Here is a 22,621-nt window from a genome sequence, read left to right on the forward strand (position 1 = left end):
GGCAGCACGTGCACATGGTAAATGCTCAGCTGGGAGGCATTTAGTTAAATGTGTGTTCACTTGCAGCGTGTCTCCCAGCCAAAAGCGTGGAGACATCTTGTATAAAAAGCACCCTCCCCAGTAGGGAGGTGCCTGAGCAATCCCTATAGTTACAGCATGTTAGGTGGTTGGTGTGTATGAAACTGTATGTTGCCAGGTCCCCCATCCCTAGTCTGATATAGTATCCCATATCCCATACCCTGTGTACTGTTATTAGTGCTCGCTTCCTGTGACTGCTTCAGCGGTGTCCGTATCCTGAAATCACATCTGCGGTACCGGTACCCTCCCGTCCCTTATTACGTAACATCCTCTCTATTTATGTATGGTGCCGTCCTTTACTATATAGCGTCTAGTGATGAGCGAATATACTCGTTACTCGAGATTTCTCGAGCATGCTCGGGGGTCCTCCAAGTATTTTTTCGTGCTCAGAGATTTAGTTTTCTTCACCGCAGCTGAATGTTTTACATCTGTTAGCCAGCATAAGTACATGTGGGGGTTGCCTGGTTGCTAGGGAATCCCCACATGTACTTATGCTGGCTAACAGATGTAAATCATTCAGCTGCGGCAAGAAAAAGTAAATCTCCGAGCACTAAAAAATACTCGGAGGACACCCGAGCATGCTTGAGAAATCTCGAGTAACGAGTATATTCGCTCATCACTAGACGCTATATAGTAAAGGACGGCACCATACATAAATAGAGAGCGTGCTAGGGAAATCTCGAGTAACGAGTATATTCGCTCATCACTAATAGTGTCCTGTTATGTGGAGCGCCGTTCATTATTACACAGTATCATCTCTTGTCATCTACAGCACCGTCCCTTACATTGAGTATTTTTGTTATTCACAGCGTCTTCTCTTTATTGCATAGTGTCCTCTCCTGTAAAATGACTGCTGAGGGAGCAGCATCTGACCAGAAGACGAGTCCATCAGCCGCATCCATCACAAAAGAAGCTTTCCCATCATTCCCATGCTCCATCAGCCATCATTTCAGTTTATATCTAACAGGAGTGGATGATATGTAATAAGGTACAGGGAGGTATAAATAACAAAAATAATGAGAATCTGATAATGTAAGGGGCGGTGCTGTACATAATAAGAGGGAACTATATGATAAGGGACGGTGCTATACATAAAGAGAGAGCACTGTGTAATAAGGGGCGGCAATATATATGAGAGGAGACTGTAAAAAAAATATGTATATCTGTAGCTTGGTCGCGATGGAGGGGGGGCCCTAAGCTGTCTGTCTGCCCCTGGCTAGTGTGATGCCGGCTTTAGGCCACGTTCAGTATTTGGTCAGTATTTTACCTCAGCATTTCTAAGCCAAAACCAGGAGTGGGACAGGCAGAGAAAATGTATAATAGAAACCCGTCACCACTTCTGTATTTATCACACACTCCTGGTTTTGGCCTACAGAAACTGAGGTAAAAATAACACTGACCAGCTAACTGAACGTGTTGCTGTACCCTACCATAATAATTTTTTCACTCGAACTTAGTACTGTATGCAAAAAGTAGACAACTGATTTCTTCTGTTTAGGAACCACGTCCAGGTCTAGATGAAGGAAAACGGCTCATTGTCCCCTGCTTGTGGTAACAGGCTGCAGCTCACTCAGTACTATACACGACTACGGGACTATGGCGGCGTACACACAGTTTTGCCTCTAGCGCCTAATAGGAAAAACACGTGGTTCCAGTCTCCGCCTACCTGCGCTGTTCAGCTTCACCATTGGTTGATTCTGAAGACCACGCCCGCCCCGACTGCCCTAACTATCGTCACGCCATTTAGAGTGTTGTGACTGGACTAAATGAATAGGTGGTTTTGGCGCCAAAATGGCGGCCTTTTTTCTTTCCCGAATGGAGTTCAGTGAGCGCACCGGGCCTAACCTGGTGGCTGCGGAGTAAACCCGTGTGGGTGGTCGGCGGAAGGCGAGTGCTTGTGGAGCCGAGTCTTTTGTCCCTGTTCTACCTACACTTGCGCCCACGGAAGCCGTCATGCAGAGCGCCCCCCGCTCCCAGCCGTCCTGGCACAAGGAGCACGTTTGGCTGTCTCTGCAGGCTCTGGGCTTTGAGGCCGGAGCAGAGGCCGCCGCTGCTGGCCGGTCCCTCGCCCATGTTACGTTTGGAGTGTGAGTTCCCTAGTGCTCGCAGTGTCTGGGAAGGGTCATGTGGGGAATGGTGGCGTTTGCTGTAATGTTGCCTTTCTCTCTCTAGGAACATGTTTGATAAGCCGAACAAGGACGCCTTCTATGTGGTCTTCCACTTCCTGTTTGCCAGTCTGGACAGTGCGCGCTGCAAGGAGGCCTTTAGGTAAGTGGGCACCTGGCGTGCGTGGGTGTCCCTGGTACCTGGCGTGCGTGCGTGGGTGCCCCCGGCACCTGGCGTGCGTGCGTGGGTGCCCCCGGCACCTGGCGACTGAGCACGGTCCCTGCGGGTGCAAGTTGCTGTGGCATAGTCCTTGTTGCTCTTCCATGGGTACGCGCAGGGGCGTACGTAGGAGATGTAGAGCCCCATATAAACTCCATATTGCCCTCACCCATTGGTCATGGTTTGATGGAGCAGTTACAGAAGTATGTGAGCAAAGAGGGTGGGTGACCAGGCACGGCACATGCAGTGTACAGGCGGCTTGGGCATTCACTCTCTAAAGTGTAATCTCCACCGAAATATTTACATAGAACCCTTAATGGTACATGGAGAACCGACATGTAGGAGAAAGGTAAAGCTTTATTTGTAAAATCATTGCATTAAAGGGTTAATCCGAACCCCCAAAAGCAAATTTCAATTAATACATTTTAACATTTTTATTTTTTTGTTTTGTTTTGTTCTGGTGCCACCCACCCTCCCGATTCTTCTTCTTTTCAGGGCGGAAAGGGAGTGACAGCAGTTTCAGCTATCAGATGACGATTCGTTTGAGTATCCCATCATGCACGGGGTATTCTCAAATTGTTATGGGAAGTGTGTAATATAGACCGAACTGTAAATTGCAGACAGTGAATGGAAGGGAATTTTCCCATGACTGAAGGGAACCTGTCAGGCCCCCCATGCCCTCAAACCTAACAATTTATTTATAAGTAAATTCACCGTATAATGTGTTTCTGTACAAATTAGGTTTAAAAAAAAAAAAAAGCATTTATAATGTCTGTTTTCTATGGTAATGAGTAGTGATGAGCGAGTATACTCGTTGCTCGGGTTTTCCCGGGCACGCTTTGGTGTCCTCCGAGTATTTGTTAGTGTTCGGAGAACTAGTTTTCATCTCTGCAGCTGAATGATTCATCTACTAGCCAGCCTGAGTACATGTGGGGGTTGCCTGGTTGCTAGGTAATCCTCACATGTAATCAAACTGTGTAGCAGCTGTAAATCATTCAGCTGCGGAGATGAAAACTAAATCTCCGAGCAGTAACAAATACTCGGAGGTCACCCGAGCGTGCTAAGGAGAACCCGAGCAACGAGTATATTCGCTCATCACTGCTAATGAGAGCTTTGACTAGTGGATGGGGTGTTAGTTGACCCAGACAAGTCAGTCCTCTTTCCATGGTCTCACACCCCTGTGGGCGTTATAACATAGTTTGCAAGAGCTGTCGTTATATAATATACATTACATGACGTGTAAGAAAAAGAAAAAAAGGAGTTTGGTATCTTGTTTTTCACAGTGAGAGCATTAATATATAAGTGGCATAGAGGAAGTGTGTGTGTGTGTGTGTGTGTGATTTTCTGTATATTTTTGATATTCTATCTCAATGTTAAAATTAATCTACCCTTAAAACTGTAGACTGCTCATGTCTTTTGTCAGTGGATAAATTTTACAAAATCGGCAAGGGATCAAATACTTATTTCTCCCACTGTATATTAGCACATATATCGTATTTTTTGCACTATAAAACGCACTTTTTCCCCCCCAAAAATGTGAGGAAAATGGGGGGTGCGTCTTATAGTTAAAATGCAGGCTTACCGTCAGTGGTGTGGCGGCCACAGAGGTGCGGGGATGATGAGGTGCAGTGAGCGGTATGGCGTAAGCAGGGTCCCTTCCACAGGTGAGGTGACGCAGCGGCCAGGTATCAAAGGTAAGCAGCAGAGCCGGGTGAATCATGGCTTTATCGGTGCCGGAGGCCATCTTCCTGAGACCGTACGTGCGCAGATGAAGTGCTCTGCTTCCCGGGGCTTCAGGAAAATGGCTGCGGGAGGCCGCCCTTGCGCAGATGAAGATGGCGGCGGCCATTTTCCTGAAGCCGAGATCTAAATCTGCGAACTCGGCTTCAGGAAAATGGCCGCCGCGATCACTGCTGCAACCCCCCCAATGGACACCAGGCCGTGACGTCGCCCACCTAAACAGGTGAGGACCCTGCTCAGGTGCACGCCATATCGCCCACCGCATCACTGCACCTCTGCCGACACCATGCCTCCTGTGACCCTGCTCTGCCACCGCCAGCCCTCAGGTAAAATACTGTAAATTCGGACAATAAGACTGACTCCCATCTTATAAAAAATCTTTTTTTTTCTGCAATTTTCACCCAAAATTTGTGGTGCGTCTTATGGTCCGAAAAATACGGTAACTGTATTTGGACAAACTGCAGGACCCTGAAGGAGCAACCTTTGAATTTTGGAACCCAAATTTGGCTGAAATATTGTGTGACCATGTTGCATTTCCAGGGCCCCTAAGAGACCTAAACAGTGGAGCACGCAATCACATTGTCCCGATAGTCTCCATGGAGACCCCTGGCCACTAGATGCAGAGAGCAGGACCTGAGACACCTCCTTCCCTGCCTGCTCTTCAGAGCATCACATCAGATCATCGATCTGATGCTATTCAGTAATGTCACATCCTAGGACAATGTAAGAAAGTAAAAAAATATATTAAAATCTCCAAATAAAAAACAATTTTTTTTTTTCCAATAAACTTATGTAAATAAAAAACAAAAAAATATACATTTGGTATCGCCATGTCTGTAACGACATGCTCTATAAAACTGTCCCACTAGTTAACCTCTTCAGTGAACACCGTTAAAAAGTAGGCAAAAAACAATACTTTCATACCGCCGAACAAAAAGTGCCATAAAACGCAATCAAAAAGATAAATGTAAATTAGTACTCCTGAAAACATCTTGTTCCGCAAAAGAGCGCTGTATGGCGGCTTATCAGCAGAAAAATAGTTATAGCTTTCAGAATAAAGTGATGTAAAAATTATTTTTTCTATAAAATATTAATTGTGTAAAAGTGCCACAACATAAAAAAAAAAAATTATAAAAATTGGCTATCGCTGTAATCATACTGACCTGAAGAATAAAGCTGCCTTACCAGTTTTACCACACGTGGAACAGTATCAACAAAAACAACAAACAAAAAGCAATTCCTGATTTGCTGGCTTTTGTTCATTCTGTCTCCCTAAAATCGTAATAGAAAGCGATCAAAACATGTGCCTGAAAATGGTACGCATAAAAAGGTCAACTCGTCCTGCAAAACACAAGCCCTCATGTGACTTGGCCGAAATATGAAATAATTATAGCTGTGTAACCCCTTCACGACATGCGCCGTTCTAGTACGGCGCATGTCGTGTCTCCCCCTTTGATGTGGGCTCTGACGCTGAGCCCACATCAAAGCCACGACATGTCAGCTGTTTTGTACAGCTGACATGTGCGTGCAATAACGGCGAGTGGAATCGCGACCCACCGCTATTATCCCCTTCCCGACCTATGACGCATACGCTGCGTCATGAAAGTCGGTGCCAATCTGACCTGTGACGCAGCGTATGCGTCATGGAGGGATCGCGTCCCTTCAGATCGGGTGAAAGGGTTAACTCCAATTTCACCCGATCTGCAGGGACAGGGAGAGTTGTTCTTTAGCCCAGGGGGGGGGGGGGCTACGATAGCTCTGATTGGCTGTTGCACTTTCAACAGCCAATCAGAGCAATTTGCAATATTTCACCTATGAAAATGGTGAAATATTGCAATCCAGCCATTGCCGATGCTGCAATATCATCGGCCATGGTTGGAAATCCAGATCTGCCCCCCCCCCCCACCGCCACCAATCTTTTCCCCAGTCCTCCGTTCTGTCCCGTACTCCCCTCCGCCCGCCTGTCCGCTCCCCCGTCCTTCTGTCCGCTCCCCCGTCCTTCTGTCCGCTCCCCCGTCCTTCTGTCCGCTCCCCCGTCCTTCTGTCCGCTCCCCCGTCCTTCTGTCCGCTCCCCCGTCCTTCTGTCCGCTCCCCCGTCCTTCTGTCCGCTCCCCCGTCCTTCTGTCCGCTCCCCCGTCCTTCTGTCCGCTCCCCCGTCCTTCTGTCTGCTCCCCCGTCCTTCTGTCCGCTCCCCCCTGTGCTCCGATCCACCCCCTCATACTTACCGATCCTCCTGGAGTCCGTCCGTCTTCTCCCTGGGCGCCGCCATCTTCCAAAATGGCGGGCGCATGCGCAGTGCGCCCGCCGAATCTGTCGGCAGATTCGTTCCATGTACATTTTGATCACTGTGATAAAACTTATCACAGTGATCAAAACAAAAAAAATAGTAAATGAACCCCCCCTTTATCACCCCCATAGGTAGGGACAATAATAAAATAAAGAAAATATATATTTTTTCCACTAGGGTTAGAACTAGGGGTAGGGTTAGAACTAGGGTTAGCGTTAGGATTAGGCTATGTGCACACGGTGCGGATTTGGCTGCGGATCCGCAGCGGATTGGCCGCTGCAGATTCGTAGCAGTGTTCCATCAGGTTTACAGTACTATGTAAACCTATGGAAAACCAAATCCGCTGTGCCCATGGTGCGGAAAATACCGTGCGGAAATGCTGCGTTGTATTTTCCGCAGCATGTCAATTCTTTGTGCGGATTTCACAGCGTTTTACACCTGTTCCTCAATAGGAATCCGCAGGTGAAATCCGCATAAAAAACACTGGAAATCTGCGGTAAATCCGCAGGTAAAACGCACTGCCTTTTACCTGCGGATTTTTCAAAAATGGTGCGGAAAAATCTCACACGAATCCGCAACGTGGGCACATAGCCTTAGGGTTGGAATTAGAGTTAGGGTGGGAATTAAGGCTAGGGTTGGAAATAGGGTTAAGAATAGGCTTGTGGTTAGGGTTAGGGGTGTGTTGGGGTTAAAGTTGTGGTTAGGGTTGGGATTAGGGTTAGGGTTGGGATTAGGGTTGGGATTAGGGTTAGGATTGTGGTTAGGGGTGTGTTGGGGTTAGGGTTGTGATTAGGGTTATGGCTAGAGTTGGGATTAGGGTTAGGGGTGTGTTGGGGTTAGTGTTGGAGTTAGAATTGAGGGGTTTCCACTGTTTAGGCACATCAGGGGTCTCCAAACGCAACATGGGGCCACCATTGATTCCAGCCAATCTTGCGTTCAAAAAGTCAAATGGTGCTCCCTCCCTTCTGAGCCCCGACGTGCGCCCAAACAGTGGTTTACCCCCACATATGGGGTACCAGCATTCTCAAGACAAACTGGGCAACAATTATTGGGGTCCAATTTCTCCTGTTAACCTTGCGAAAAAAAAAATTGCTTGCTAAAACATAATTTTAGAGGAATGAAAAATTATTTTTTATTTTCACGGATCTGCGTTTTAAACTTCTGTGAAGCACTTGGGGGTTCAAAGTGCTCACCACACATCTAGATAAGTTCCTTGGGGGGTCTAGTTTCCAAAATGGGGTCACTTGTGGGGGGTTTCTACTGTTTAGGCACATCAGGGGCTCTGCAAATGGAATGTGACGCCCGCAGACCACTCCATCAAAGCCTGCATTTCAAAACGTCACTACCTCCCTTCCGAGCCCCGACTTGTGCCCAAACAGTGGTTTTCCCCCACATATGGGGTATTGGCGCACTCAGGAGAAACTGGACAACAACTTTTGGGGTCCAATTTCTCCTGTTACCCTTGGGAAAATAAAAAATTGTGGGCTAAAAAATAATTTTTGAGAAAAGAAAAATTATTTTTTATTTTCATGGCTCTGCGGTATAAACTTCTGTGAAGCACTTGGGGGTTCAAAGTGCTCACCACACATCTAGATTAGTTCCTTGGGAGGTCTAGTTTCCAAAATGGGGTCACTTGTAGGGGAGCTCCAATGTATAGGCACACAGGGGCTCTCCAAACGCGACATGGTGTCCGCTAACGATTGGAGCTAATTTTCCATTCAAAAAGTCAAATGGCACGTCTTCCCTTCCGAGCCTTGCCATGCACCCAAACAGTGGTTTACCCCCACATATGAGGTATCGGCGTACTCAGGAGAAATTGCCCAAGAAATTTTAGGATCCATTTTATCCTGTTGCCCTTGTGGAAATGAAAAAATTGAGGCTAAAAAATTTTGTGTGGAAAAAAAGGACTTTTTCATTTTTACGGACCAATTTGTGATGCACCTGAGGGTTTAAAGTGCTCACTATGCTTCTAGATAAGTTCCTTGGGGGGTCTAGTTTCCAAAATGGGGTCACTTGTGGGGGAGCTCCAATGTTTAGGCACACGGGGGCTCTCCAAACGCGACATGGTGTCCGCTAAAGATTGGAGCCAATTTTTTCATTCAAAAAGTCAAATGGCGCTCCTTCTCTTCCAAGCCCTGCCGTGCGCCCAAACAGTGGTTTACCCCCACAGCTTCTGCTGCTGTGAAACACCTGAAGGGTTAATAAACTTCTTGAATGTGATTTTGAGCACCTTGAAGGGTGCAGTTTTTAGAATGGTGTCACTTTTGGGTATTTTCAGCCATATAGACCCCTCAAACTGACTTCAAATGTGAGGTGGTCCCTAAAAAAAAAATGGTTTTGTAAATTTTGTTGTAAAAATGAGAAATCACTGGTCAAATTTTAACCCTAATAACTTCCTAGCAAAAAAAAAAAATTTTGTTTCCAAAATTGTGCTGATGTAAAGTAGACATGTGGGAAATGTTATTTATTAACTATTTTGTGTTACATAACTCTCTGGTTTAACAGAATAAAAATTCAAAATGTGAAAATTGCGAAATTTTCACAATTTTTGCCAAATTTCCATTTTTTTCACAAACTCAGAAATTATCGACCTAAATTTACCACTAACATGAAGCCCAATATGTCACGAAAAAACACTCAGAATCGCTAGGATCCTTTGAAGCGTTCCTGAGTTATTGCCTCATAAAGGGACACTGGTCAGAATTGCAAAAAACGGCCAAGTCATTGAGGTCAAAATAGGCTGTGTCATGAAGGGGTTAACTAGTTAAATGCCGCTGTCAAAGGCTGACGGCGGCATTTAACTAGTGCCCCCGGCTATCGGGCCTGAAATGCGCTCATCGCTGACCCCCGTCACATGATCAGGGGTCAGTGATGTGTCGGCATAACAACCAGAGGTCTTGAGACCTCTATGGTTGTTGTTGCCGGATTGCTTTGAGCGCCACCCTGTGGTCAGCGCTCATAGCATTGCAGGAATTCAGCTACATAGGAGCGATCTGAGCATCGCTTCTATGTAGCTGAGCCGATCGAGTTGTGCCAGCTTCTAGCCTCTCATGGAGGCTATTGAAGCATGGCAAAAGAGAAGAAAAAAAAAAATTATGAAAAAAATGTATAAAAGTTTAAATCGCCCCATTCAAAATAAAACAATAAAAAAAAATCTAACATACGCATATTTGGTATTGCCGCGTTCAGAATCACCCAATCTATAAAAACAAACAAACAAAAAAAGGATTAACCTGATCGCTAAATGGCGTAACGAGAAAAAAATTTCAAAATGCCAGAATTACTTTTTTTGGTCGCCGCGACATTGCATTAAAATGCCTAACTAAAGCCAACGACGGATGGATGTACAAAGACAAAATTACATTAAAAAAAAGACCAATTACTGCGATCAGAGAGCTTGGACCACTGAAATGGGTCCCTGCATCTCTGGCCATGCCGATCTTCTGTCAGCGACCGTGGTAGGAATGGAGCTGGCACTGTGTTTTCACGCAATTAGTGTTTATCCATAACGGCCATAGCACATCATGATGCTGGAACTGAGAGAAAAAATAGAAACCCTCTTTCACTCTTTCCATAATAAAAATAATAATAATTTACATGTGTCACTTTGTGTGGAGTGGATGTCATGTTATACAGCGGACACCCACCTGATACCTACACAAATTGAGACTACTCTGATTACACCAATCTAACCTCTTAGGGTACCGTCACACAGTGCCATTTTCATCGCTACGACGGCACGATTCGTGACGTTCTAGCGATATCGTTACGATATCGTAGTGTCTGACACGCTACTGCGATCCGGAACCCCGCTGAGAATCGTACGTCGTAGCAGATCGTTTGAAACTTTCTTTCGTCGTCTAGTGTCCCGCTGTGGCGGCATGATTGCATCGTGTGACACAGGTTGTATACGATGTGCGCACAGTAACCAACGGCTTCTACATCGCAAATACGTCATGAAATTATCGCTCCAGCGCCGTGTATTGCAACGTGTGACCGCAGTCTACAACGCTGGAGCGATAAATATACGACGCTTCAACGTCACGAATCGTGCCGTCGTAGCGATGAAAATGGCACTGTTTGGCTGTGGTAACTAAGGGTACCGTCACAGAGTCAGAGTGCAGGTTAACCTCTTGTTGCCCCATTCCCCTCAACTTTAGTAAAAAGGGGGAAAACAACCCTTCAATGTTAGAGCGAACACCCATTGTTGATACTGTGGGCTCCTCTTTGAAGCCTAACATCCATATGACGTAACTATAAATTAAAATGTGGGCATTGTAGGTTTTATATTTAAAGGGGTATTCCCATCTCCAAGATCCTTTTCCAATATTTAATAGGTGTAATAGTATTAGAAAATACCTACAATTAGAAATGTATCATAGTTCTTCTGATACTGTTTAGTGTACCATGTGCAGGTCATTGCAGTAGCTTGGGTATCTATGGTTGGGTTCACTAACAGTTAACTGAATAGCTAAGCTACTGCAATTCCTGTACATGGGGTAAGCAATATAGCTAATCAAAGAACAATGCTAGATTTCTAATTGTAGGTACTTGTGAATATTACTACACCCACTACATATTGTTATAGGTATTGAAGCTTTTTTTAACCTGTTGACCTATTTTGTTTAGTCAAAGCCTAAAGGTACCGTTACACTAAGCGACTCTCCAGCGATATAGACAACGATCCGACCTAAACTAGATCGCTGGAGCGTCGCTGTAGAGACGTCAAACACAGCAGCTCCAGAACGATGCAGGAGCGATCCAGTGACGTAATGGCGACTCGCTTATCGTTCACGCTCCATGTAAAAACATTGCTGACATCGTTGCTTTTGCTGTCAAACATGACGATACATGCCGATCTAGTGACCAAATAAAGTTCCAGACTTCTAGCTCCGACCAGCGATATAACAGCGGGCTCCAGATCGCTGCTGCGTGTCAAAATCAACGAGATCGCTATCCAGGACGCTGCAACGTCACGGATCGTTGTCGTTCTCGTTGGAAAGTTGTTTAGTGTGAAGGTACCTTTAGCTTACACTTTATCCATATTGATAGGTATTGCTGGCCTCCGCTAGACAAGAAGAAAGATGCAGAGTTTAGGAAAGCATCATGTGAATGGCTGAAGAAGATTTCAGTAAGTAACTGAATCTGTCTCAGCCCCCCATTGTATTGTAGAATGTGATGGTTTAACGATGCTTATTTCCAAATAGGAAGAAGTCGGTAATAGTTTTCCTCAAGTTGTGGCATCAATATTTCTGTCTCCGGGTGGTCCTAAGTTTATTCAACTCCTGTACAATTTTGCTAAATATGTTATGTTGCAACATATCAAAAGGGATGTTGATGGTGAGTTATCTGCTGCTACCTTTTATATCTCTGAAGTTATATTACTAGTTTCATGTTAGTTTGTTTTTCCCTTTTTCAGATGAAAACTCCTTTATTCCTGATGCTCTGCAGAGTAGAATTCAGGACCCCCAGAAGTCTCTGGCCCGCAATCTAGTGGCTCACCGTAGATACCTACAGACATTGCAAATGGAGAACTTTGTGATCGAGGAGTATCAGAGTAAAGCACAGTTAGTGTTGATATAGCTTGCAGTGTCTATCTATTTTTGCTAAAAAGTTTAACATTGCAGTGTTCAATGGAAGGCAAAATGCAGTTTTGGGTACGATTTTACTTGAAAAGATGTGGCATCTATACAAAGTTTTAGGATGTTTTTCCTAATGGTGACAAACTACAGAAAATGAAGTGGTGGTTATACTTGTTGTTTGTTTTTATTGTGTATTGCAAATCTGAACTGAATGTGGGCATGATTCAGATGGTCAAATGAAAACGTTACTATAGAAAAGCACGTAGTCACACATATTAAAGAAAAATGTTTTTTGTTTTTTTTTCCTTTTTCAAGGTTGCTAGTAAAACAGATAAGGGAGATGCGCTCTGAATTTTCATCATTACAGACCAAATTCAGGTATGCTGACTTTGTGGCAAATTGACCAGTCTAAATTAAAAAAAAAAAAGAGGGTGGTTTCGCACATTTCTCAGAAAAAAATGCCCCACTTATGCAAAAAAGCTAGCTTCGGTCAGATATTGTCTGGATGTTAAGAGGTCATTTAAATGTGGTTAAAATGGCAAGATGTGTTGGGCCTTGTGACATGTCACTCTACACAAGAAGAAATGTTACCCCTTGGGTCCCAGTCAGATGCCTCTCACACTTGGCACTGACGTTGCCCGAAACGGTGTCTGCAAATTGAGATTCTGGTTTTGGCTTTTCTCCTAAGTCACGTGACAAGGCTCATAGAAGAGTTCCTATTGACTTTTAGAATTGCTTCTTCCCACGAGTGATGCTAGAGTTGTAGCCGCCTTCCTCTCTGGAGAGATAATTTGCACATTTCCCAGTGGAGCATTGTGGCATAAGTCTCATCTCGGCATGTCAGGCTTGACATGTAACTCTATGCAAGGAGAAACGTCACCACTTGGATCTTGGGCCGTGTGCATACATTCAAAATTCTACATCAGTATTTGAAAGCCCAAATCAGGAATAATAATTTTATTTCTATAGTGCCAACATATTCCACAGCTCTTTTCATTTTAGGGGGGACTTCTGCAGACAAGACATTACAGAATAACAATAATTGCAAATCACTCCTCTTGGCATCTGTTGAGTGTCCTCCTCGCAACCTTAGTCAGGAAAAGTATAATAAATACATAAGTGGTGATGGTGACGTGTTTCTATCACCCACCCCTGGTTTTGGCTTACGCATACTGATGTAAAATACTGACCAAATACTCAATGTCTGCACTTGCTTTAGGTGTTTGTTTTGTCTTTTTTTTTTTCTCTCCTGTGTTTTATCTTGAGCTTTTTTAGGCCATATTCTCATGAAGGCTATATTCTGTGTATGGGGAAAAAATTAAAAAAAAAAATTGAAGTTTTAATTAGTTTTTACGCGGACTCCCATGACAGCACCACGAGAGAGGGGATCCGCCCCTTAGGAACAGGAAACCCACAGATACAAAAGGGCGGCACCTCTCCCACATATGAGTTGGTTTCCTGTTCCTAAAGGGATGGGATCCTACAGAATTTTCAAAAGGATCCCAGGCCAGCCGGCCGACTCAGGTAGCGGGGGGGGGGTGGGGGGGCCGGTGCAGAGATCCTGGAGATGTCATTGTGGTCCTGGCAGGGCTGCACGTCGGTGGCATTTCAGCAGGGAGCGGTCGCCGGTGGTGTCCTGTCTCCGAGGCCAGCGCTGGGTAAGTATGTCCCCTGGGGTCCTCCTTCTGGTGGGATGGTGTGGCTGAGGTCTCTGTATGCGGCGGCGCATTTGGGGGCGCCACCCAGTGTACTGCTGGTCTGCCCGGCGTCCCACGCCGCTCTAGGCGCCGACAGGAAAGCGCTGGGAGCCGGGGTGACGTCGGGCGGAGCCGGCAGTCACTTCCGGGTTTTCGGGGTCCTGCGCAAGCGCAGTGTATCCAAGATGGCGGCGCCCACCAGTAATGGCGCTGCTTGCGTTCTGAGCCCCAGAGATGACCGCCTGCACCTGGGGGGATCCAAATGACAAATCAGGGGAGCGCTAGGCACAACTGCTGACCGGAGGAGGGGTTATAAGAACTCCGGATCGTGGTTCCTTGCTTCTGGCCTCATATTATTGTGAGTATGGAGGACGAGCATGTACAGCAGCCTCAGCTGCTGGAAGAGGTATCCCAGAAGCCCCAAGGAAAGGATTGCGACAGAAGGAGTAGTGAATCTGGCCGCAAAAGCTCCTCCAGACGGGTCTGGAGCATCAGCCAGGAGGAATCCCTCTCATATTCCGTTATTTCTTTGGGCAGCCGCTGGTAAGTGATCTTCGTGAAAGTTCACCCAGTGACATGATTCCCCTCTTATGTTTTATTATAGGGGAAGAAATGTGTCGGTAAGGCGAAACACAGAGAATGTGGCATCTGCGGGGTTCCCTTACCTGATTCGTGCCCTAAAAAATTATGTGGCCCCTGTATCCAGCAGACTGTGAGGTCTCAGGAAGGGGGAGGGGGCGAGAGCATTATATCTACATGGATTAGATTGCTTTACTTACCCCCTCAGGTAGCGGAGGAATCCCTTACTATGGCCGCAAGCTTGAAAGAGATGGTCAGAATGGAGGTCAAACAATCCTTAAAGGGTCTTTCTCAAGCGGGAGGTTCTAAATATAAAGCTCCATTGTTCTCCGATTCATCAGCGGAAGAGGATAAGGAGGAAGGTTTCTCCGGTTCAGCGGCATCGTCCTCTTCCTCGGACGAATATACCGCTCGCTTCTGTCTACCCCTTGAGAGGATAGATAAGTTGGTCAAGGCGGTCAGAGGAACAATGGGCATAACAGAACCAAGACCCCAGCTTTCCAAGGAGGAAATTGTTTAGTGGATTGGAGCAGAAAAAACGTAGGGTTTTTCCGCTCAATGAAAAGATTCAAGAACTTATTAATAAGGAGTGGAAGAAGCCTGAGAAAAAAGGTTCCTTACCACCAGCACAGAAGCGCAGGTATCCTTTTGATGACACGGCAGTCACCAATTGGGACAAAGCCCCTAAATTGGATGCGGCAATAGCCAAGGTGGGAAAACGGGCCTCTCTCCCATTTGAGGATATGGGAACCCTTAAGGACCCCCTTGATAGAAAAGCGGACACCTTTCTAAAGGGTACCTGGGAAATGGCAGCCGGTTCCTTAAGACCTGCGGTGGCTTCAACCTGCACAGCCAGATCAATGATGGTCTGGCTGGATCAGTTAGAGACCCAGTTGAAGGAGGGTGCGTCACGGGACTCTCTTCTGACTGCCTTACCGGTAATTCAGGAAGCAGCTTCCTTCTTGTCGGACGCTTCCATTGACTGTTAAAATGGCTGCTAGAGCAGCAGGACTCGAGACTGCAGCCAGGAGAGCCCTATGGTTAAAATGTTGGCCAGGTGATATACAAACGATGTCAAAACTTTGTGCCATTCCGTGTACAGGAGAGTATTTATTTGGGCCCACCTTGGATGAACTCCTAGAGAAAGCAGGGGACGACAAAAAGAAGTTCCCCAATCTGCTTGGGTCCTATCATCGTCCCTTTAATAAGAAAAGATTTGGTCGCGGAGGAAAGCGTGCCTTTTCACCTATAAGAGATCGGTCTAGATGGGATGATAGATGTAGAAGAGGTACAGGATATATGTTCCGTCGTTCCTCAAAGGAGAGAAAGGAGGACAAATGACTAGAAATCCCGGTGGGGGGTAGGCTGTTACATTTCTATTCAGAATGGTCAGAGATCACGAATAGTGTTTGGGTGCAAAACACAATTTCTCAGGGTCTCACACTTGAGTTTTGCCGTACCCCACTGGATAATTTTAAGTTAACTCCGTTGCGTTCCTCTCCCCTAGAACAATCGGCTCTAGAAGAGGTGTGGTCTCTTTGCTCAAAAAATGTACTTATAGAGGTTCCAAAGTCTGATAGAGGGAAGGGATTTTATTCTCCCCTGTTTCTTATTCAGAAAACTGATAAGACTTAGAGGACCATTATAAATCTCAGACATCTTAATAGTTATCTGGTTAAACATACCTTTAAGATGGAGTCTATCAGCTCAACAATAAAAATACTATTCAAAAGTTGCTTTATGGTGGTAGTCAATTTAAAAGATGCCTATTATCATGTGCCCATTCATGAAGATTACCAGCAGGTCCTGAGGGTAGCAGTATTAATGGGGGGAGTAGTTCACCACTTTCAGTACAGAGCACTTCCCTTCGGTATAACATCGGCCCCTAGAGTATTCACAAAAATAGATGCGAAGGTTTTGGCTCATTTGCGGGAATCTAATATTCTCATTGTCCCATACCTTGACGATTTCCTCATAGCAGGGAACTCTGCAGAACACTGTTTGTCTCAATTAGAGCTGACTAGAGTTAAGTTGGAACGCCTGGGTTGGATAATTAATTATGAAAAATCCCGGTTGCAGCCCCAAAAAACTCAACTTTTTAGGGTTATTATTGGATTCAACTACACAACAGTGTCTCCTTCCAGAAAATAAATTAAATCAGATTCAGCATCAGGTATTAAAAGCAATTAATACACCCTCTATGATCTTTCGACAAGCTATGTCCCTGCTGGGGTTCCTCACATCCTGCATCCCAGCGGTGAGGTGGGTACAATTTCATTCTAGATCCCTTCAGAAAGATATTTTGATTAATGACAGGATCTTGAGGGGTGTATTGGAGGAAAAAATAACTTTAGAACCGGCGACTCTTTTTGAATCCCTAAATTGGTGGCTGGATAGGGATAATTTTGTCGGCAGGCGTTCCCTGAATAATAGAGGTATCCCGGGTAATAACTACGGATGCTAGCTCCTCAGGTTGGGGGGCTCACATGGATGACATTGTGGTTCAGGGTCACTGGGAACCATACTCAACGTCTTCATCCAATCAGAGAATTATTGGCAATTGAGTTGTCAGTTAAAAAACTCCTCATGTATCTGCAGGGCCACCACGTCAAGATCCTTTCGGACAACCAGGTGGCAGTCTCCTATATAAATCATCAAGGTGGAACACGTTCCGAGACTGATGCAGATCACAAATCGCCTGCTATGGATGGCAGAAGAGAATTTTCTATCTTTGACTGCTCTCCATATCACAGGGAAGGAGAATATAAAAGCGGACTTTCTCAGCCGCAATATTCTAAGACAAGGGGAATGGTCTCTAAATGGAGATGTCTTCAAGCAGATTGTCCACCTATGGGGTTGGCCAGTGGTGGACCTATTTGCTACAAAAGAAAACAAAAAAGCAAAAGACTTTTGTTCTCTAAATCCCAGGGAAAATCCACTGGCAGTGGATGCATTCCTCCATAAGATGGGATTTTACTCTCGCTTACGCCTTCCCACCGTTGAACCTGTTACCTCTAGTGGTGATGAAAATCAGAGAAGATCGTGCGAGAGTCATTCTGATTGCTCCTTTCTGGCCCAGGAGAACCTGGTTTGCATGGCTCAGGACAATGTCAGTAGGCGATCCCTGGGTGCCACCAGACATCCCAAATCTACTTTCCCAGGGGCCGGTATTCCATCCACAAGTGAAGGGACTTCATTTGACGGCTTGGAGTTTGAGCGGTTATTAAAAAATAAAGGCTTCTCTAATTTGGTTGATACCCTTTTAAAAAGTAGGAAGCCAATAACAACGAGAATCTACACTAGAACCTGGAGGAAGTTCCTAACTTCCTCAGAATTTAACATTATTGAAGGGGTACCGATACGCCAAATATTAGAATTTCTGCAAAGGGGGTTAGAGTTGAATCTCTCCACAAGCACACTAAGTACAGGTTTCAGCGCTTGGTGCCCTGTTCTCACGTAATATTGCTAGCAACTAGGGTTGAGCGTCTTTTGCTTTTTTAGGATCGAGTTGGGTTTTGTGAAACCCGACCTTCTCGAAAGTCGGATCGCGTGAAATCGGCCGATTCTACTACACGAAACCCAATGCAAGTCAATGTGGATTATTTTTTAATTCCCCCTCTCCCCCTCCCCCTCTCCCCCTCCCCCTCTCCCCTTAGTAACCCGATATTTAACGTGGTTACCATTGTAAAAGTAAAAAAAAAACAAAACTACATACTCACATTCTGATGTCTGTCACGTCCCCCGCCGGTGTCCACAGGGTTAAACTGCTTTCGGCAGGAGCGCTTGCTAATGCACGCTCTGCTGCCGAGAGCTTCCCTGCACTGAATGTGTCAGCGCAGACAGCGGTGACGTCACCACTGTGCTCTGCTTTACGGCCGGCACTGACAGTCGGTGCAGGGAAGCTCTCGGCAGCAGCGCAGCATTAGCAAGCTCTCCTGACGAAGGCAGTTTAACCCTGTGGACGCCGGCGGGGGACGTGACAGACATCAGAATGTGAGTATGTAGTTTTTTTTTTTTTTTTTTTAACTTTTACAATGGTAACCAGGGTAAATATCAGGTTACTAAGCGCGGCCCTGCGCTTAGTAACCCGATATTTACCCTGATTACCATTGTAAAACATTTCTGGCATCGTTGCTTTTGCTGTCAAACACAACGATACACGCCGATCTGACGACCAAATAAAGTTCTGGACTTCTAGCTCCGACCAGCGATATCACAGCGGGATCCAGATCGCTGCTGCGTGTCAAACACAACGAGATCGCTATCCAGGACGCTGCAACGTCACGGATCGCTGTCGTTCTCGTTGGAAAGTTGGTCAGTGTGACGGTACCTTTAGAGCGTCAAAATACACACTAGCTAAATGGATTAGGGAGGCTATCTCTCTTGCTTACACGACAGGTGGGGGTCCGGCTCCGCAGAATCTGAGGGCACATTCCACCCGAGCCATGGCATCATCCTGGGCAGAAAGGTCTGGAGTGTCAATCGACCAGATATGTAAGGCGGCCACATGGTCATCCCCTTCCACCTTTTTCAGACACTATCGGTTGGACTTGGGGGTTCTCCTCAGATCTCACCTTCGGGTTAAGGGTGCTGCAGGCTGTGGTCCCTCCCTAAAATGGCTTACATCTCTGTAAATCTATCGTGGTGCTGTCATGGGAGTCCGAGTAAAGCATTAAGCTACTTACTGGTAGCGGCATTTTTCGGAGGCCCATGACAGCACCCTTAGTTCCCCCCCTATTCACGTGGGGGTTGCACATCCTTAAAAAAAAAAGTTTTTTCTCACGAGTGGTATCTGGATTGTTACTTTATTAAAGATATTGTATACAACTGTATATAATGTTGTGTTTGCTTGTCATTAACTGCGGTAGTCCTCTCAGGCTCTGTAATCCAACTGATACGTGGGAGAGGTGCCGCCCTTTTGTATCTGTGGGTTTCCTGTTCCTAAGGGGCGGATCCCCTCTCTCGTGGTGCTGTCATGGGCCTCCGAAAAATGCCGCTACCAGTAAGTAGCTTAATGCTTTCAGTGGGAACAAATAGTTTTATGGTTCTTGGAACACTATATATATAAAAAAAAACAAAAAAAAAAAAAAACACTGCAATTTAGCGATAACTATTTTATTTATTTATTTTTTTAAAATAATCGTGATCTCGAGACCCAAAATAGTTGCACTATTGAAAGGTTATTCCAGCATAAAGCTTCTTTTTTTTTTTTTTTTTTTTTTACTTAGTCCATAAGAATGCAGACGTACGATCACAGACCGCAATTCAGACCTTGGGTTTCCTGACTGGAACATGACCGCTTCATATATTTCTGAGGCTGTCGTGTTTTGGTCGAGACCCATGGCCAGTCCGTTCATTGCTGTCCATGATTGGACAGATCCACGAACGTCTGCATGAGCCCTAAGACTACATTTTTTTTTTTTTTTTCAACTTGCTGTGCTAAGCAGTATATATACTTTTGTTTTCAGAGCGCTAAGTGTACAGAATGAGAATTCCAGGAGATATGTCAAGATAATGGAGGTAAGCAGTTTTGACGTTTTACAAATTTAAATTCATTTTCTTCACAGAATTTAAGGCATTTTATATACTTGTGTCTTTTTATGTTAAGGTTCGTTCTATGTGGGATACCATAATGAACATCTTAAAAGCTTTGGAAAAAGAAATTGAGGTTGTCGATTCTGTTGTTGGAGGAGATGTGGATCAGTTCTCTCTGGATGGATCCAATGTTGCCATAAAAATTCCCAGCATACTGGTGACTAGAATTGAGAATGAAATGTACACGGTATGTGGTTGTCTGTTTTTTTTTTTGTTTGTTTTTTTTTCCCCTTTCCCCCTCCCTCTCCCCTTGTGTTCCTTTCACCCATATCTGGTAAAAATAGATACCCAACTCCCATTAAAGGGTTATACACAAGACGGCAAGTACCATATTTTACGTACAAGAGGACTTGCCACAAATATATATTTTATTTTAGTAGTGCGTCTTAGGCCTCTATCACACTAACGTTTTTACAGTCTGCACAGGATCCGTCAAAATGTTGAAATAACGGATCCTGTGCAGATTGTAAAAAAAACGGGTGCACTGTACCCGTTTTTATGAAGGACCCGTCGAGGCTGTGCACCTGTTGTGTATGCGTCTTCGTCTTCAGCGAGGTAATCAGGTCATTTTGCAAGGCATTACTGGGAACAGCAGCTGCCGGGAGCATCGGTATCGCTTCATGGGACGCCGGAAGGTGAGAATATTGTGATTTTTTTTTTTTTTTTGTTTTGTTTTACATTATATCTTTTTACTATCGATGCTGCATAGGCATCACCACGACAGCACCCACGAGAGGGGATCTGCCCCTAGGAACAGGAAACACTATGGAGAGATAAAAGGGGCGGTCCCCCTCGCTCCCTCAGTTGGTTTCCTGTTCCTAAGGGAACTCATGGAGAGAAGAGGATGCCTAGCCTGGATGCCGCTTGCGCAGTTTACCTTGAGGAAGGTAAGGGTTCCAGAGCTGGAAGCAATGTCGGGGGGGTTCCTGTCGTCAGCTCCCCCCTCTGCTGGCAGGCGCTGTGAGGCCAGGCCCGGGGAGTCGCCTGGCTCACGGAGGTTCACCATCTTCGCGTGGCCTGCGGGGTGCAAAGCGCACGCAGGTAAGCATGTCGTCGCGCCGTCCTCGGTGGGCGCACGAGCGGTGTTGGGCCTCAGTGTATCTTCACCCGGAAGCGAAGCAAAAACTTCCGGGGTGAACCAGGAGGATGGACGGCGCCTGCGCATGGAGCAGTGGCAGTGCGCAGGCGTACGCAGTATGGCCGCGACCCGGAAGTGACAAAGAAGACCGGGGTGTAACAGGAAGAAGATGGTGGCCCACATTATTAAAAAAAAAAAAAAAAAAACACTGGCGCAGATACTCCGGTGTCCAACATGGCATACCCTCAGGACCCTGCGGTGCCTTCTGTAGAAGTGACAGCAAAAACGCCTGGCAGCCGTACAAGCAGCAGCAGACGCTCCAAACAAAGCAGGTCCTCCACAAGGAGTACCAAGGATAAGAGATCGGACCGATCTATTCCTCAGCCTGTGTCTCCGTCTCCTCCTCTTCAGCTGGTACCTTGGCATATAGCTTCACTGGGATGAGTGTGTATTCCACCCTATTAAGCTGATCATTGTTCCCTCTTCTGTGCACCCTAGGCAAAAAGAACCGAAAAAACGAAACACAAACAATGTGCTTTATGTTCCCAGCCCCTCCCGGATACTCATACAAAAAGACTGTGTCACACATGCATTGAATCCACCTTACGTGAAGAATCCTGAGTAAGGTCGGAAGACTTTAGAAAAATGATTAGAGATGAGTTACGAACCTTACGATGTTCCGAGAGTATTCCTGAAAATAAAAATGGGAGGAAATATGACTCACCAAAATCTGACCAGTCTACTGATGTTAAGGATAGAGATACGGACATTTCCCAGGAATACGTTTCCTCAGAGGGTTAACAAGACAAGTGCTTTCCGTCAGAAAGCATTGATAATCTTGCTAAATCTGTCTGTAACACCATGGGTATCGAAGACACTAAAGACCCTAAAACGCTACAGGACATAATGTTCACTGGCTTATCAAAAAGGAAAACTTTTGCAGTAATAGCAGCAATCAAAAATTCTGTTAAAAAAGAATGGGAAAGCCTGGGGCAAAGAGGTTTACCATTATCAAAAAGACGCTATCACTTTAATGATGAAGATATATCAACATGGACAAAAGCCCCTAAGGTGGATGTGGCGGTAGCATCCACGTCTAGAAAAACCTTGCTGTCAGAGGATTCAGGTTCTTTTCAAGACCCACTGGACCATAAAGCGGATTCCCTGTTAAAGAGGGAATGGGAATCATGTGCAGGGGCATTCAAACCTGCTATATCAGCTACATGTACGGCAAGATCCATGTTAGTCTGGTTAAATGACCTAGAGGAGGGGTTAAAAGGCAGGCTCTCTAGAGATAAATTGATCTCTATACTCTTGATCAGAGGTGCTGCAGCCTTCTTGGCGGATTAATCTGCTGACTCCATTCGGTTAGCGGCTAAATCAGCAGGCCTGACTAACGCAGCATGCCGAGCTCTTTGGCTAAAGGGTTGGAAAGGAGATCTCCAAACAAAATCTAAACTAATGTGGCCTTCTATGCCAGGGAGAGCATTCCGGAAACCAGTATTTAATAAAAGGATTTTAAAAACCAGGACTGCTGGGCCAGTAGAGACACCAAACAAAAAGGTGCATTTTTTTGGAAGTGCCCATTTAAAACAGAAGACAAGCCCCGTTAGAGCAGATCTACCCGTAGGTGGTAGATTGTCCTTTTTTTTTTTTTTTC

General features: G+C 45.5%; 1 protein-coding gene across 2 annotated transcripts in view; it reads left to right on the forward strand.

Moving 5' to 3' along the window:
* The first annotated feature begins 1,831 nt into the window (after positions 1-1,831).
* The window catches only part of HAUS6 (HAUS augmin like complex subunit 6), an 89,669-nt gene continuing 68,879 nt past the window's right edge, over positions 1,832-22,621 (forward strand). Inside the window, exons 1-8 of one of the 2 annotated variants that reach the window (XM_077249815.1) lie at positions 1,832-2,165; positions 2,251-2,346; positions 11,483-11,561; positions 11,638-11,770; positions 11,850-11,997; positions 12,328-12,390; positions 19,757-19,808; positions 19,897-20,070. In XM_077249815.1, the coding sequence (XP_077105930.1) occupies positions 2,032-2,165; positions 2,251-2,346; positions 11,483-11,561; positions 11,638-11,770; positions 11,850-11,997; positions 12,328-12,390; positions 19,757-19,808; positions 19,897-20,070 (879 nt within the window). In that variant the 5' untranslated portion in view covers positions 1,832-2,031. The remainder of the gene's footprint in view (positions 2,166-2,250; positions 2,347-11,482; positions 11,562-11,637; positions 11,771-11,849; positions 11,998-12,327; positions 12,391-19,756; positions 19,809-19,896; positions 20,071-22,621) is intronic. The other variant, XM_077249813.1, reaches the window with a different exon arrangement.

Source organism: Ranitomeya variabilis, chromosome 1, assembly GCF_051348905.1.
Source record: "Ranitomeya variabilis isolate aRanVar5 chromosome 1, aRanVar5.hap1, whole genome shotgun sequence".
Lineage (NCBI taxonomy): Eukaryota > Metazoa > Chordata > Amphibia > Anura > Dendrobatidae > Ranitomeya > Ranitomeya variabilis.